Source organism: Mercenaria mercenaria, chromosome 2, assembly GCF_021730395.1.
Source record: "Mercenaria mercenaria strain notata chromosome 2, MADL_Memer_1, whole genome shotgun sequence".
Taxonomy (NCBI): Eukaryota; Metazoa; Mollusca; class Bivalvia; order Venerida; family Veneridae; genus Mercenaria; species Mercenaria mercenaria.
The window spans coordinates 70,904,229-70,922,789 of record NC_069362.1 but is presented as its reverse complement, the minus strand read 5'-3'; the positions used below and the strand labels follow the sequence as shown (position 1 = coordinate 70,922,789).

At 34.0% G+C, this 18,561-nt stretch overlaps 1 protein-coding gene and 1 long non-coding RNA gene across 3 annotated transcripts; one reads left to right on the top strand and one right to left on the bottom strand.

Moving 5' to 3' along the window:
* Positions 1-3,125: 3,125 nt before the first annotated feature.
* LOC123564256 (uncharacterized) lies at positions 3,126-5,029 on the top strand. 2 transcript variants are annotated; one of them, XM_045357670.2, is made up of 2 exons: positions 3,126-3,281; positions 3,397-5,029. In XM_045357670.2, the coding sequence occupies exons 1-2, from the start codon at positions 3,237-3,239 to the stop codon at positions 4,390-4,392; spliced, it is 1,041 nt and encodes a 346-aa protein (XP_045213605.2). In that variant the 5' UTR covers positions 3,126-3,236; the 3' UTR covers positions 4,393-5,029. The 2 variants fall into 2 exon arrangements, with proteins under 2 accessions (XP_045213605.2, XP_045213604.2); XM_045357669.2 differs by having other exon boundaries at positions 3,172-3,293.
* LOC123564257 (uncharacterized) lies at positions 4,772-12,388 on the bottom strand. Its single transcript, XR_008369875.1, has 2 exons — positions 12,004-12,388; positions 4,772-6,997 (listed from the first exon to the last, which is right to left on the bottom strand). It is a non-coding gene; the product is annotated as an uncharacterized LOC123564257 (long non-coding RNA).
* Positions 12,389-18,561: the final 6,173 nt, after the last annotated feature.

Below are 18,561 nucleotides of genomic sequence, written 5' to 3'. Positions count from 1 at the left end.
TGGATCTTACTTAGTCATTTCTGGAAGAAGTTACATCACTACCTTCCAGCAGGGCATGCAGCAAGCGTGAGTGGTGGATTTAAGGAAATCGTACAATGCGAGCCTGCGCTAATTTAGCAAATTCAGAGCAATACAAGTCTCTGGTTTAATAAATTCAGTACTACTACAACACGGGTTATATCATACGCACAATAAAACCACCCTTTGTTGGCCTCCGATTCTATTATATATTATATACATAGAACACAGTACTTCGGCTACAACACTATGAACAAGTACGAAAGTTGCTGCAAGATGCAGCAAAAGGAAACTCCGCGCCAAACAAAACAGTGTATGTAGTACTGATTGAACAGGAGATGATGTAACGATACTTGTGTCTTTGTTGTAGACCCTAGGCAAACAGACATTCTGATGGGTTTTCAGTCATGAATGTTGGAGAAAAAACATTGTCTATATAGTGTAAGCAGGATTTTTATTGCTGTAATTAATGACCTAATTATTGACTGATCATGACCCATATGCGAAATTGAGTTCTAAGTTTTGGCATATGAAATGAAATGTATTATATACACAAGGTTGTGCTTGAATTCAGACTTACGTAGTTGTTCATCCGAAATGACTGAGTTTCAAACTTTCAAGCTCATATGTTATCAAGACCATATTCTGAAAAATGTCTAATCAGGAATATGGGCTCTATATGATACTTTCAAGTTAAATGATGAGGAAGGACTAAGATGTTCAATAAATGAACACAACAAACATCATTTTATCCCACCTAGGGGCGTGAAACTCACAGTTTAATAGGAACCCAAGTGTTATATATTGACGATCACAATGGTGTATTTACTTTAGAGGGTATTGTTGTTGTTGTTTTCTTTACCTCCTCCTTAGGAGAACAGTTTCTGAATACGCAGCAATGAATATTGACTAAACAGTTCACTACATGACTACTATAAACCCCCTTACCACTTTATACAGTCATATACTGATCAACTGGTATTTTGGAAGGACAAACGGTCAATGTTAGAACAGTTTCTGAATACGCAGCAATGAATATTGACTAAACAGTTCACTACATGACTACTATAAACCCCTTTACCACTTTATACAGTCATATACTGATCAACTGGTATTTTGGAAGGACAAACGGTCAATGTTGTGCAATCAGCCACCTCTCAAGAAAGACCATTGTTCTAATATTGCTAAAGAAATAGAGCAAGGGTACGTACTTTAAAATGCAAGTCACATTGGTTCAAAGGCCAGTTTTTTGCCTTATTGTTAGGTGACAATGTAAAAGGTTTGACTATAATTATGCATATTAAACATCAAATCAAATCAAATGTATAAAACCTAAAATTATAAGACACTGTTTATGGATGTTTGTGTTCCAGACGTACGTACTGTGTAATAAGGTTGGTATGGATTACCGAAAGAGTGATGTAGTATGTTAAAACAAAATAATATCCCTATGGATAATATGAGTATTTTCCCCACTCAGATTTCAAATATAATAACTTAATGAAGTGCTGATGAAATAAGTAAGAACTATGGTAATAACTATGAAGTTAAATATTCTAGTTGTTAATAACACACATTACTCACATTCAACTGTTGTTAAATATCGATAACATTTTTTATTTCTGTTATATCAAAGAATAATACGTATTTTAATGATAGACAATTTCAACTCTTGTATGTATAGAGCAACATTTGCCACCCGGTAAGAGTAGTAGATTTTATATCGGTTTATAAATACAAAAACACAAGTCTCTTTATCTGATTTATTTCCTGTTAATTTTCATTTTCTTATTATAATACATGCAATTATAAAATTAACGATTATCTCAGACTTACATTAATAAATACAATCACCCAGCACTGAACACTATTCGGGCCAGGAATCGAACCCGGATGGCTGGCGTTGTAGTCCAACCTGCTAACCACTGCTCCACTTACTCCCTTATATATGTATTCTTAAACCTCAGTTTGTAATTATATTTCACTATTACAGTCATCCATATTGAAATAAATATATAAAATGTAGCAGTACAAAAAGTTGAGGACATTTTTTATCATTTTGTAGATAACGTGAGGTATATTGCTCAGTTACTTTCACAGTTACATTTTGTTTAATTGATTGACGCATGGTCATTCTGTTCTTAAGCTGTATCTCTTTCTTACAAACTGACACATGTCCAAAACACATGATACTTAAAGTACTTGCTGCCTCACCACAAGGGAGATTGCGTGATCAACAACAGGCTTATCATTAAATGTTTCGTACATTTACACAAGAAATATTTTCTTGTAGTATGAGAGTTTTTCAAAAACATTTGAAGGTCGCCAAAACAATTTAAACACTAGAGATGGGACGTCAGTCAAGGTTTAATTAGCCAGGATAAGAACATGGTGATTATATCTACATATCTACTAGTATAGCGAAGATACTTCCGATGAATTGTAAATACTGGTACCGAGTCGCACGCCTAATGCTATATAGATAATGTGTATCGTGTGAACGGACGATCTTATAGGTATTTCATTATCGGCTCCTAGTCGAGTTTTCCTTTAATAATCGATGTGAATTGATGAATTCATCGTATATGATTCATGTCTCTTTACAGTTATCGATATTAATCGAATATAAACCACTATCATTCTGTAAAAGTGGCTGTACCTCAAGTATAATAATGATAATAATTATGAAATCGTTATGAAGATGTCTTGAAAGCGTAAAACAACTAAGCAAAATAATAAAAGACACAATTTGAATCAGTCTGTTCATGCGAGTTACTCCCTCATATCTGTCTCAAGTGAAAGTCAATCATAAACACATTGCATTATCTCATTGACTGATAAGGACCAGAAAGTGTATAAAAACTATTATATGAAATACTAGTAACATCTAGCTTATACGAGGTACTAATAACAAATATGGCTTAAACACTCAAATATTCTAAATTATTCCAAAATATTTTTATATTGAGTGATGTTTCAAATATCTGATATTTTAACTGATATGAAAAGGGCGGAGAACGAACAGCAGCCGAGAGAGAAAAGTCACAGGCTGTCGTAATTTGACTAGACACTTGCCCAGGTGAGCTAAATTAACATTAAGTGTCCAACTATCTATTGAACCACTAAACGTTATCTTGCTTCCCGCATTATATTTAAAGGATTCAACGGACAGATGGTTCAAAACAATAAGGATAACAAGTAATTATATATTCAACAACATGAATAAAAACAAGAGCACAGAAATTAAGGATGACAATAGACAGGTATTTATACAAGTACGCGCATTTTGTCTGTTCATTTCATATTAATTATAAAATACCACAGTTGAATCAGTTCAATTAATATAGTCTGTAATCATATTTTTCTAACGTTTTTCAGAAATCGAAAAAGAAAATCCCAGGTTACCTGAAGTATGTTGCAAAAAAGTCTAAGGCTGGTTTCGGCAAAGTTCACGAAGAGTTATACAGAATGTTTTCAGAAAGTCGAACTCCTGCAGATAAATTTACAGGTCAAGTAAAGCCAACTGATCACTCATTTATCAGTTACATAACAGAGGAAAAAGAGGATCTCGGGTCAAGGACTAGTACAGAAATAGAATTTGACATGCTCTCAAGTGAGTTAAATGTAATAAAACCAGAAAACAACGCATTCCACAATGGTGGAATATGTTTTGCTTCTGTCTATAACAAAAACAAAAATAAATTCAATGTAAACAATATCAGATTATCTATGCCGTATTTAGAACTTACAGACGAAGCAATTTACGTAAATGACAGAGTTTTACTGGTAGAAAACCTGACTAGTTTAAGCAAGAAAGAAGAAGAAAGTGAAGATCCATCTGTGATATACTCTGTTCCAAAGCCGAAATACAAGCCACATAATTCTTACGAAATAGACGATTATGTCAACCTGCGTGCCCCTTGCCAACTACTCGAAGATACCAGTGATGCAGAGAAGGCAAAAGAAGTAAAATCTACAAAAAATATTAAACCCTTTATTACTCCGGAACCATGTGACAAAACTGCAGTGAATATAAGCCCATGCAAAATAATAAAACGTCCGCCACTTTCACAACTAAAGAATGAAACACTTGGTAGCCACAATGATGACGATGATTACTATCTACTTCCATCAAGGTGGACACAGTCCTGCTACATGCCTGCAACGAATTCATATTTATATGCAACAGTAGCACAGAAACAAACATCTAACTGTGACAAACCCACAACAATTGTCACAAACAACAACGTATGCAATTCAAACGTTGTTAGAACTGAATTAAAAGAAGAAAATTGTACAGAGACCGATGATAGCTACGTACCTCCTTCTAAATGGGTCGGCTGCAGTTATGAAACTGTCACCGAGGACAATTAGATAACAACTTTTTTTGAAAACATTTCAAACAGATTTCCGTTAAAGTGGCTACAGAACAGTATTTGTGTTTCGCTTCGATGATGTTTCAATGACGTTTTAGGATAGAAATGAATATTGCTCGAACTTTCTATTCAAAGATGCTATTCTGTAAATTGACATTGAACTGTACTGAATAATAGTACAATTCCACAAAACATTGATGTGTCTGTTGGAAAAATTGAGTATATCATGCATCACATGACATTTTTTACTCGACTTGTAACATAGATTCAGGATATTCATTTAGTATGGAGTGTTATAGTCTTTTGTTATGTATTGGATTACTTCCATTTACATGAACGTAAACTTTATACTATCTGGCCGATACAAGTTAAACATGTTAAAACTGTACTTTTTATACATGTAACAAACATTTCAATTGTATAGATTACTGCATAATTATTTGAAAAAGTTCGTACGCAAAAGCTTTGTAGTACTGACGTCAAACATATGTCACGATGGCGTCTCGATGTTCCATGCCTCAGAACGTTTGCAGTTTCAAACGAGTGTTTGGTCTTCTTTGCCTAAAATTATAGTCAATTATACCTAAAACAGTACTAGAAATATGTAAAGATATTTAAATAAAGAGTCACTACAGCATTACGTTGATCTTCAATGCGCAGACAGACCTGTACACGTGCAGTGCAAATCGCTCTGAAAGAAAGAGGTAATTCGTTAGCAACGAAATCTATAAAATATAAACACAACAAAAAGAAATAGTCACTTAGTCCAATACCATTTTTTCTTTCGATTCAGTTATCACTGATAAAAATGTAAGTTAGAGTGAAATGTTTACACTGTTACATTTTTTTGGATTTATTACACAGAAGGTTCGACAACTCCGATAAAAATAAACTATGCTTGAGTTCAATCTGAAATTCCACCTGTAAAGCTGAACGTCACTTTGAAAGCTGATTACGTCCATACCTTATTCGGGAAAAGAGTAGAATAACTAATTTTTTAATGCTTGTTGCTCTCTTGTGCTTTGCCCAAATGTTTGATGGCATTTCCCTGTAAATGTCTTTCCACAAAATCATTAAAACTATAATGCGGTTCCGAGATATTTTACACTTTCACCGGAAGCAAAGCCTGAAATTAGAGTTAATTCAAATGGTCACGTGTACCGGAAACCTGATGGATTGGAAAGTCAGCAAGGACCTGTTTGAAATACTATTGACAAAAGTGAATAGGAAATAAAAGCGATGTTGTCATGTTTTTTTTTCGTGTATTTCTTTGGTACCGCTAAAAAATATGAAAAAGGCTAATTCTTGTTAATATTTGCCCATTACATGATTAGCTTCTGCTACAGTCGGGGGATTAAATCTCCAATGTATACACCGATTAGATCTACAAAATACGCTATACTGATTCATTGTTGTCTCTCTATGCCAAATTATTGCTTTTCCATTTCCAGGTCCATTTCACTGAATTTTTACTGATATACCAATGAAATGTCATTGCAGTACGTAGCTGTTTTGTTCATTGTGATAATAAACATGCATTAAAGGCGATTCGAATTAAATAAAGCTGTTTCAAATTTATCAAAACCTCGAAACCTAAAAAAACTGCAAAATAATTCTGCAATTATCGACTCAACACGTTTTGAAATGAACATATGTCTGTGCAAGGAAGACACGTTTGTGTTTAACTGTTATTCTTGTCCCAAGACCGATCTAAAATATATACACTGAAAGACGTCCGCAATGTAACCATTAGAATTTATGAATTAGCGACTAGCGACTTATATTGATACAAAACTATAGTTCAACCCCCGGTCTGTTTTGTAAAATAATTACTATCTTTTAAAAATAAAGAACATAGTACATAAACATATTTAGTTCAGGAGTATCAAGCTTAGCGAATACAATGTACATACATAATATCTTTAAACTCAATTTGTCAAGCGCAGATGAATCATATCAATGTATATATATGTATCTGCACACATTATGAAGAGAGCACATATTACAGGGAAGACTGCAATTCCAAAATATCTTAATTCCGGAACAGTAAAATACCCGTGAAGGTAGTTCCTTCTGGCCTGATACTAAGGGTTGTATTTTCAGGAATCTGAACCCATACTTGTTCTCCTTTCCGGACATGCGTGACAGTTGAATTGCCCCCTGTAGCTACAACACCATCTTTATATGGACAGGTATCAAGAGATTGCTGGACGTTCGCAGTATTTGTGATACCGGATATTGTAATTCTTCCGTTTATGCATCTAATGTTTCTGGAAATGTCATTTGCTATCTCGTCCCACTTTGTACTCTTGAATGTGACATTATTATCAATTCCACTGACGCTAAAGGATGCTGACATGCCGTACGCTATCGCATAATTGATTATTTTGTCATTCAGTCTCAATTCTACTTTACCATAGGCGCCGTCGATTCCAATGAAATAAATGAAAAGATACACGCCACTCAACGGTGCCTCAAATATGCCAAAACGTTTTCGTAACCATTCATGTGATTATTTAAAACTTCGTTAAAAACTATTCGTTGACTTGGACCGACAAATGAACCGTTGCCAATCAGCCTTGCAGAAAAACTCGCATGGTTATCTGAAATGTATTAAAGTAGATCTCATTTAGGATGCAAACATACATTTTCATCACATAATATGCCATCAGTTTAAAATACATTTTAGCATGTAGATTACGTTTACTATATTACTATTGAAATTTCAAGTAGCAATAATCGCTCGTGCTTAACAACTAAGAATAATCTGATAGGACGTGGATCTAAGATTTAAGTTTCCTGAGTAAGCAAGTCTCGGTGACATTTGTAGTCCTCCATGTTCTATTAAACATTGAATCATTTAAAACTATCAGTAGACTTTGATTGTGATATTCTGAGCATTCACTGGACAAATGAGTACGAAGTTGTAACTTTGAAACTGCGAAAATATACAATTCTCGTGACCCTTACGAACATGCCACGAACACTTTTGATAAAATAGATACAATGATCGCGGGATGTTCGTTTAGTTCTCACTTTCCACATGCTAATCAGATTTGCTACGAGCTAGTTGCTGCGAACTCCAGTGTGGGGGAAACACTGTAACGTGGCGACCAAGAGGTAAATTTCACGGAAAATGCAAGGTAAGTGACATTTATACGTAACCATTTGTTTTATCAGACATAGCGCAGGCTAAGCAGCACAAAAATCTCTTTCCGACGGTATATCTCTCAACATGATAGTTTTGCTAGTATCTTAGATTACCTGGTGGTTTTGAGGGAGCCGAGATTTTTTTCGAAATAAAACTACACGTACTGTATAGTTAACAATTTGTCAAAAATAAATATTTCAAGAAGGAAGTGCTAAAGCCTTTGCCAATGTATGTTTATTTTATGCAAAAAATCATATCGTATATTAATATTTTGACACTATGTTTCCAAATATGAAAGATATTAATGAAATGGATAAAATGGTGCGTTTCACGTAAATTTCTGATTAAAGATGATGATGTTTAACACGAATGTTTTTTAATAATGCAGTTTATATAATTTTTTTATTCATTTAATGTTTTTACATTTAACAGGAACGTTGCCTACAACAAAAATGCCCATACCGGATGCCACGTGCCATTTGTGTAGGTGTAGTTCTAGTTCACAATCAAGCAATATATGTAGAAACGAATTAAATTGAAAGTTATACATGTTCATTTGACTGCTCATTTTGATTAATATAATTAACGTGTTTGCAGTATACACCGATGAATCTGTTATTGGACAAGTTTAAGTACTTATTATTATAAAACTAATGCAGTAACACTTTGCGATACAACTAAAGCAGATATGATATATTATTATACCGTTATCATCAACTTCCACTTGCTCTTTTCCGTCATCATTATGAAAATAAAGATAATAATTTACCGACTTTTACATGAGAAACCAGTCAATAAAATTGCTTTTTCTTGTTTACATTTCTTATAAGTCTTGTTTTTATTCAGGACACACACAATTAAATCTTAAGGATGTTAGATGCTACGCGGTCAAAGGAGTAAAGGAGATGTAAGCTTCAACAGGTAATCTGTCCAAAAAGAGACTTTAGGTGTGCGGATGGAAAAAGCACGAAAAGAAACGAAAATGCTACTACAAGAAGCAATGGGACTGAAATAATTTGTAGTCTTGTGTTTTGGAAACGACAATGTGATTCATTACTAACTTGCAATATCTTACTTTTAACATGTATCGTTCTCATTTTATCTAACAGTAAAGACATCATTTTCTCTTTCTCAAACGAATCAAATTTATGTGCATGAAATAGAACAGAAGACATGTCACTTTAAATACTTAATCAAATACATGAGGAGGTTTTTTTTTTGTAAAACACTATAAATAACAAAAAAAGGTATATTGTTGTGTAAGTTTAATTTCAAAAGAACACCTAATCCTAAAATGTAAAAATGAAACTGGTCTAATAATGGTAACAGGCGAAAATTAGGACGAAGGTTTCATGAGAAAATGTGCTTATGAGGGTGGTAAACAGATGTCTGCATGACTTTAATACTGATAATATCTTATATTTATTATAAACATGTGTCTTGTCTGAATTTGTTACTAATAACAGTTTAATTGACACTGTGTAAATCTTTTAATTAATAGAAAGAACATTAGAATGGTATTTTTAATTTAATATTTTCCATGCACACAGAATGTAGTTGATAGATTCATAAGAATTTAACTTTTATGTTAAAATCAGACTAAACAGCTGTCCAAATAGAGATTTTGCATAATTACATGGTTATAATAACAATACTTTCATTACTGCACATGAATTCATTCCATTAGAATCTTAAATGGAGGGGTAATAAAAACGATGAGTTTAATATAGTTTCCTGTTGTGTTAATCAATATTCAAACCTTTAACAAATATTTGAGAAAGCAATTTTATAAAGAAATTAATATATTTTATTTTTATAACAAAACATGTGGCAACCACATTATAGGCAAAGACATTATGAGCCTTTAAGGTGTCATAATCAGTATAATTTGTTATAATGTTTGAAACATAAGAAACAGTATATGACTTTATACAGTATACTAGGATTCAGTGTTGTTCTATATTCTAGTCCATTCAATATCTCTGTTAAAGAATTCCACTTAAGCCGTTGCTAGGGGGCATGAGGAGTGTTGCACTTTTCATTACCTCTCATGAAGACAGCCTGCTACTATTTTGCTTGGTTGCATTCAATTCTTCCAGAGGATCTTCTTACATAATTTATCAACTATCTTGACAGCAATCTTGAAGTGCCATGTGACAGGCGTAAAAAGTCTCCCCATATTTGAATTTGTGTCTTTATTTTTTTCTGGTCCTTTGGGATCATAGAGTCCATTCAATATCTCTGTAATAGCATTCCACTTAATTTGTTGCTAGGTGGAGGAGGGGGGATTGCGTAAGGGGTGTTGCGCATTTACATCACCTCTTATGAACCGATTCAAACAAACCAAATCTGGTATTGTTTTGCTTTGCTGCATTCTATGCTTCCAGAGATCTTCACACAATTCCTTTTTTTCTAAAATTGTACTGGAAATTCAAAATGATATGCTTTTGAACCCTGAAAAAGTGCACAGGGATTTTGATAAAAAAAAGTATGGACATTTTTTACCGTTTACATGGTAAGTTAACGTCATGTAATCAAGCAAAATACAGGTTGATGCGTTCACTTATTTTACACGGACATTCAATTAAGTATAATATTTTACATTCTTAGTTCGACTTCACATCAACTGATAAAACATTTGAAAAATGATGGTTTAAAATTGCTACAATCAAAGCAGCAAAACAATTTAACACCAGTCTCAGGTTTACATGTTTTTCTCTGTGTCACAAGGTCTTGGGTATCTGTAGACCTTTCAACCTAGACACACATCCGCTCTAGGGGATTATTATGCACAGTTTGGAATCACAACTGCACCGAAGTTCACGTCAGAGTAAATCCGTGCAGTGTTAAGTTCTTTTGATATTTTCCGCCTTAAATCTTTTTTTTTTCGTCATAGGCGCTGCACCTAAAATATTCAAACAGTACGTTTGCATCACCATTTCTGATAAAACAATGGTTTATACGTCTGATTTCTCCCTTCAAATTAAATGATTGTATTATAAAAGTTGCCCCTTATCTTTACATGAAAATGAAGGCAAATGAATAAAGTTTTATGATTAGAATAACACAACGCTTTTTATTTATGATACATAATATAGATCTATACAATGTGACCCACTTTATATACTTGTTCTGTTATAATTATAACAAATTTCATATGTATTGTTTCGTTTACCTCTAAAAGACAACAATGGGACTCGGTGCTTTTCTACTGTGTTTTCTTTCAGGATCACAGAGATCTGACTTGCTCTCGGTTTAGCTTTTCGCATTCTTGCAAAGGTCGTCTATGCTAAAATATAAAATGCAAAACAACTGTCCTGAGGGATCTCATACAAACCTTTTTATAACAGAAAAGTGCATATCGCCACCTAAATTTCAGTTAAAGTCGTGCAATGCCACTATCTATATAATCCTATTCTTTTCAAAAATTAGATTTCACATTCAGTGCTTTATCACAAAGGAATAAAATTTACAGACACTGGTCAGACTTGAGAACTGTTTCATTCACCTGTCCCCCAACTCTTTTGCTACTTTTAAAGGACCAAATTATTATTTCTAACAAAGAGATACTGTTTCCAAAATATAGTGCTCTTGTTTCACATTAGTGTAGATGTTTCATTGAAGACTAGGAATTTCAAATCTAACTTTTTCTACATAAGAACTGTAGTGAAAAGCAAGAAAAAGCTGTATCAAACTAATGAGAAAGGAAACGTTCGTGTCAAGCATCACCTTCTTTAATTAGAAAATATTTACGTGTAACGCATCATTTCTCATTTGCATTAATATTTCTCTTATTTTTAGACGTAGTGTCAAAATATTGAAAACGATGCATGAATTAAATATACATTATCAACAACTTTATCAATACCTCCTAGAAATCTTCATTTTTGATAAATTATTAGCTATACGTGTAAGGCATCGTACGATTTTATTTGGAAAAGGTTCTCGTCTTGCTCAAAACCTCGAGGTAATCTAAGAAACTAACAAAGGTACAATGTTGGGAGATATACCGTCGGTAGGAGATTTTTGTGCTGCTTAGCCTGCGCTATGTCTGATAAAAATCGGTTGTGTATAATTGTCACTTACTTTTCTGTCAAATTTGATTCCGTGAATTAATTGATCTACAATAATTGCCTGTTGAAATCAAAGGTCTTTGTGAAAAGTTTACAATCTTCTAAGATTTTTTCTGGCGAAAAAACCGCGATCATAAGTCTTCCTGTGAATATCCCGCAAACTAATATCAGGTAAATCGCGGCATGTTTGCACATAGCGGCGAATATCGTGCAAATACTTCCTGCGAAAAGGTATGCTCGCGGCATGTTCGCAGGATGTTCGTGGCATTTTCACATCTTTTTGACGATTCCGTAAGTGGATTATAAAATGTAAGACACTTACATTTAATGAAAACGAATAAAATATTTCTGACTGATTTTAAATTAGATAGTATAGTATACTAACCTTGGCTTTTAGGTATAGCAATGATAATGATCACGACAATAACTGCCATATACAAAACAATTATCATCGTGAGCATGATATAGACCATACATTTTATCTGTTTTAATGCATGTTCCGGCTGATCACATTTCCTTTCACCTGGCTTGTTGTCAAACCTCAAGTGCTCTTAATATCCTTCGTCTTTTCCCGGTTGTCCTCCACGGTTCTCAACAGTAAATACAGTGTTCTCAGATGCCTGCCGTTTATTAGCGGAATGTTCTATATTAATATCACCTAATTCCATTTTATGTGAGTTTATTTTAAACTGTCAAATATGTGTTTTCATTCCAAATTTACCTACGACTTCAAGTTCCTCAACTGTTTGTGTAAACGCATGATTAATGGAGCGACAAGCCCATCTAACAAGAAATGTTGGACTAAATAAAAACATGTTATGCATACATACATATTTACTTAACAAAAGATGTTTACCCGTGTTCTTGTTTATCCAACATAAATGTGACTGTTAACTTTTTCCTAAGCTATTATCAAAAATATATATTAACGTTTAACAAGTCTTTTAATTTAATAAGTATCTTTAAAACGCTTAAGAAACTATTTTAAATTTTGCATCATTTGACATTTTAGAAAAAAAAACAGTATGATGCCGAAATTTGAATAAAAAGAAACAACAACAACAAAATTCAGCAGGGGATGCCACGTTCCAAAAACGCAGCCTCCAAAAACGAAACTCACAGCACGGAAGTGTGCACACTACCACCCCACACCCAACCACTCAAACCCCGGGGGCGCAAATGCAAGGGGGCAATAGAGGGGGGGGGGGGGGTGAGAGAGGAAAGAAAAGCCAACTACTAACAAGATAATATACGCAACACAAAATATAAGCAGACAAAAATCAAGTTAAGAATAGGGGAACCACCTTGGAACGGTCAGTAATCTATATAAAGAAAACTAGGGGTTTAAACGCGTTTAGTGCATACCAACTTCGCACTTACCCTATTTTCAAGTTAGACAAGACAGTGTCGATGAAATAACTCACCGCTAAGAATACTGATGAAAAATAAAAACAAAATGTTTGGGAGGGGGTACATCATCGGGGTGGTTGGGTAACTGGGTGGAGGAGTGAAGTGAGGGAGAGTACAACTTTGCATGTTGATAAATTTTCAAGGAAAAAGAAAAAAATGTGGGATGGGGTGGGAAGAGGATGTGTGACCAGCATGGTGGGGTGATCGGGTGTGGGTACCCAACTTCACATGTTGATTATCAATGTGTATGGAAAAAAATGAAAGAAGTTTAATGAAATTTTATCAACTGGTTAGTTTGTAATGTACAAATATGTTGATTTTTAAACAATTAAAGGGCAATAAGCTACTAATGAGATCCTGGCGAATTTGTGTGTGCACTACCTCATTACGGTGATCTAAATTCAATTTAAGTTTTATAGTTCTAGGTCACAATCTGCCACAAGTTACGAAGCAGAAATTGCCATATTTATGAAGTCTTGTGTAACTAAGGCAATCTGACTGAAACTTGACGTGCCACATTTCCCTATAGTGGTGAACATGTATATGAATTTTTATTTAAATATTCCAAACCACTTCCTAGATATAGCTCTGGACGGACGGACAACGCCAAAACTATATCCCTCCGCCTTCAGCGGGGATAATAAGTTGGAAAATATAGACATACGGTGATGTCGCTCGAGGGACATCCCCATCAAGGTGGGTGAAGATGACAATTTCACAATTGAAATCGTCTCTTTTATCATATATTTTTGTTTGTAAATTACTATTTACAATTGTTAAATGTATGTCTAACAAAGACGCTTCTAAATCGGAGGTATCAGCTTTGTTATTCTTCTGGACAAATGTGTCCCACCATTTTAAAAAATATAGGCTGTCCATGTTTAAAATATCACCAAGGTACCTCGAGGTTCCATTAAAGGCTTCATTAATGTCAGACACAAACTGAGCATGAAATCTCCTTCATCATTGTGGGGCGCAGTTAGTCCCCAAAGTCTATTTTGTGGATTTTGCAACACTCACTTGCTGTGTCTCTCATACCATTGACGAGGGGTCATACGAAATGTTGAAACTTGGTCAAACTATCTAAGATTGTCGGACTGATTTTAAACTCTGACATTCCTTTTGGAAACTTACAGTGGTAATACACTAATGATAGGTTTATTTATTTTGAAACGCACTGTCTTTATTCCGATACAGTTGGTTCAAAAGGTTTAGCTTGCACGTAAATGTTTTCTTGTAATTAAAATGTATTCCCAGAGAGTGTTAAATCCTGCCAGATCAATATTTTAGAGCTGAACTCTATAGGTCTTGCAATATATCGTTTTGGGTAACAGTGGGAAAACAAAAACTTTTTTTTGTCTATGACAACTTTGCAGATGTGTTACCTTTGATTTTGATGCTTTTTGTATTTCATATGTTTGCTTGCATGTGATCAAGATTATAATTATATTGGTAGTTACGTATTAATGACGGTGTTTCAATCTGTTGTAAAAAGTTATCCTCGTAATTTCTTTTGCATTCTCTTTTATGTGGTGTGCCATTTCTGAGTGTATTGCAGAATTTTGTACTTTGATGCTGCTTTAAAAATGAGCGAAGCCGACACCTTGGCTGAAGTCCTCATATATTGCCTACACACAGCCTGGAAATCTTTATTTGTGTTTAGTATTTCGTATGTTTATACTTTATTGGTAGATTTAAAAAACAACAACAACAACAACAACAACAACAAAAACCATTCATTGTATTGGCTTTTAGCTCCTACATAGGCTAGGGTACTTTTAGGTTTTCTTTTCTCCGCTTTCCTCCCCACCAAACCACCAATACCATGTACTGTCATACAGTCTTATATATTGTTATTTTACAAACAGCGGCTCCCTCTATTTATGGAGGTGAGTTGGAAAAAAAGAGCCAGTGATACTTCCGAGGCGGCGCTAATGACCGGAGCTATACGAGAAATGTGAACAAAGAAAGAGGGTGAGTTTACTTTTTACTTTTGTAACAAATTTAAGACCTTATTTCAAAAAAGGGCAACGTAGTTCCACTCAGAAATGGTTATACTTTTTATGTATGCAGATCGATCTGCAGAGCAAAGACATTTCTTGACTTGAGAACTTTTTTGAAAGTTGTGAAATAAGACTGATTCAAAACCGAAAGTGGACATATGTCTATATATTTCGCTTTATTTACAAAAGTCAGAGATTTCAAAGACATCGTTTGAATCTTGTTGAAAATAATTTCTTATTACTGTATAACCTACGTGATATGTTGACAGGTTTCACCTACATATGTGTCTTTATGACCAAGAGGAGGAGCCAGCGCCGCAGAGGAGGCGCTAAGAACAAGAGTGGGAGCCAATTCTCTTTTAAGCTATCAGCAAGCTATTCGTTTCCATTGACGGGTGTTCTTCTTATCTTTATTGTTACATGTCTTATAGCCCTCAAACATAGGGTCATTAGTTGTATATGATATTTTTTTATGTAAAGGGAATTTCCTGTTTCACAACAGTTATCATAGCCAATGACTTTTGAAATTGAACTGAATAATGTAAATTATGCGGCAATGGTTTTGTTTACAATGGACTTGGTACGGCTTTCTGTACAAAATGGCCTAAAATAATGAGTTCAAAATACTAAAACATTAAATCAAACATTTTGATAGATAAATAACGCTATTAAATCTACAAACAAGTATTTGAACGTCATTGTGAAAATAACGTTGCTAGCGTTTCTAGTTGTGGCGTCACTGATGGCGTCATTTATATGTAAAATACAGTATAATGCTAGAAAAACCGTGGCTTTTGCTATAAAATAGAGAAATAAACAATGTAAGGATAACGCACGTTTTTTCGTGTTATAACATCTGCAGAATCTCGAGGAATTCTGCAAATGTTATAACACGAAATGAACATGCGCTAACGCTATTCTAGCATAAAACGCGTAAAATCTGATAGAATACAATGTCACACAACGTCATTAAATTTCCATGAAATGCGCGGGAATGTCTAAGTTGTTTTCTTACGTTGACGTCATTTCGTTTTGAATTATCCGTTTTTGGGCCGAATGACGTTTACGCTTTGCAACGGAACGCGCATATATAAAAAGGTGTTATAACAGCACGCGAGCGCGAGAATCTCTCTGTTAACACACGTTTTCTGTCCTGTTAAAACACCCCCGAAAAGTGACAAGAACAGCAGTTTTATGCTAGAATATCCGCAATGGATAAAATTTTCATTATTTACATTTTAATGTGGAAGGAAGAGGTATCTCTGGCACCTAACAAGATTTGTAAACGGTTTATCGCTTGCGGATGCTAAGTATTTTTCGAAGATCTGACATGTTGTCAGCCCGCCTTCTTAAATAAGCTAAATATCTTATTAAAATGAGTTCTATGCATTTAAAAAACCCAGTCTTGTGTTCATTTAACAACAGCATTTTGAAGTATGGAAATATCAAAACTATATTGACAATTTCTTTATTGAATATTAAGAAGTGTTTTATCCGATAGCCCTAGGCCTAGACCCTACAGATTCGTAAAATAATTAGTTCTACACGGTTCGGCGGTAACAAGTATTTTGGAGGAGTAAAATTTAATTCAACATTTTGAACGCAACTTAGTCAAAATTGAAATATATTTTAAGTAATAATGTACTGTACTTGTCATGTGTCACTTTCAAATCAACATTAGGCCTAATTAGAAAATACATGCCGATGTTCACGAAACATGTTTACGCACAGGTTTTCATGCATTAAATACCAACTTTAATAAAACATATACTCTAGAAGTTTTATAAACTACACTGCTTAAATATCCAAACTTTTAAGATTCCATCGAAGCAATCAACTTTTCATTCTATTTATCATTGATTTCAATGAAACGGCGTAAATAGGCCTATTCTTTCAACATAATACAAATTTACATAATTTTGATAAATACCCATTTGAGTGAATTATCTGAAAGGAAAATGTGGACAGTCTTAATACTTGAATTTTACAGATGTTGGTGAAATACATAGAGGATCTTACATGAGTGTATTTTCTTACTGAATTTATTCAATGTTAATTAATTCTTTACTTGTATACATTGTTGTCGCAAGTTACTCAAACACTTATGTATACGCTAATAAACAAAACATGAATTTGAGAGGGAGGCATTAACTGACTAAGTTTTCAGGGAAGAAATAGAATATAAAAATAACAAATATATACAAATAAAATTAGAAAATATCTGCGTAAAGATAACAGAGATAGTGTTATTTATAAACATTTGCGTAATATAATGCCCTTGAGAGCTATTTTGACCACAACAACATCACACGATTATGTGTTAACTGTTCGATGAATATCAATCAGTCTTTCGAGAAATAAACAAGTTTCCAAGAAATAAACAAGTTTCCAAGAAATAAACAAGCCACTAAACGCTAGACATTTCACTGAAAACGTGATAAATTTAGAATGAAAACGACAAACCCGATCATTTTGATTCCGTCGTATACACTCTCTTAAAAAATATGGTTAATAATACACACAAAATGAACGTTATAATTGAGCCGCACCATGAGAAAATCCGCGCAGTCTGGTCAGGATCCATGCTGTTCGCTTTCAAGCCTATTGCAATTAGAGAAACCTTTAGCGAACAGCATGGAACCTGACCAGACTGCGCGGATTCGCAGGCTGGTCTGGATCCATGCTGGTCGCAAAGAAATTATGTCGGTTTTCTCATGGCGCGGCTCATATAAATACAAACCTTACACAAACACACGTTCTCTCGAATAGTTGTTAAGATGCGTTTATAACATTTGTATCAAATTAACATGCACACATATTATATACTGTTTGTATAAAAGGTATAATTAATGACTTGCGGTTATGATTTAATTACTAATATTTATTTTGTGCTTGAATTACTATATATATCTTCTATTGTGAAAACAATGATGCTGATGATGCATGCAGCGTGATTTTTATCAATTCTTAGATAAAATATTCTATTCATTACAATTTATGACTATTTTGATATTTCAGACACTTAAGCAAACAGTTTTAAATAACACCAAATCAGTATACATACACTCATTTCCGGGATTGACGATCAATATACTTTCAATTAGTCAGAATAAAGTGATGGTGATTATATCTTTATATAGTGGTGTACTGATTTCACGTCCGATCGTGTTTTAAGTAGGGGGATTTGAATATATCGATACTGGATCGCCCGCCTGCTGCTTATTCTTTTGTTCAATGTATCTTTAAGTGCTTTAAATTTACCGTGTATAGTTTTTCTATTCTTCCATTCATCTCTTACGGTCCTCTTTGTTTTATCTCCTGTCTCTTTAAACAGAAAGTGTGCAAAACAACCTTTATATAGCACACTGTCTACTTCAGAAACACCTAAACTAAGTCCATACACAAGTAATCACAAACTCTAATTAATGACACCTTGCATTGCCCCCAAAAACCCTGAGATTGTTCTCACATGTAAGGTTCAAAAACAGATGTGAATATTTTCAAATTAAACTTGCAAAAATTATCACAAA

Bases quoted from the DNA above. Each gene is read 5' to 3' on its own strand.
- LOC123564256 (XM_045357669.2), top strand. From the start codon at position 3,237: ATGAATAAAAACAAGAGCACAGAAATTAAGGATGACAATAGACAGGTA. The intron at 3,294-3,396 runs GTACGCGCATTT...AACGTTTTTCAG, and splicing joins ATAGACAGGTATTTATACAA to AAATCGAAAAAGAAAATCCC.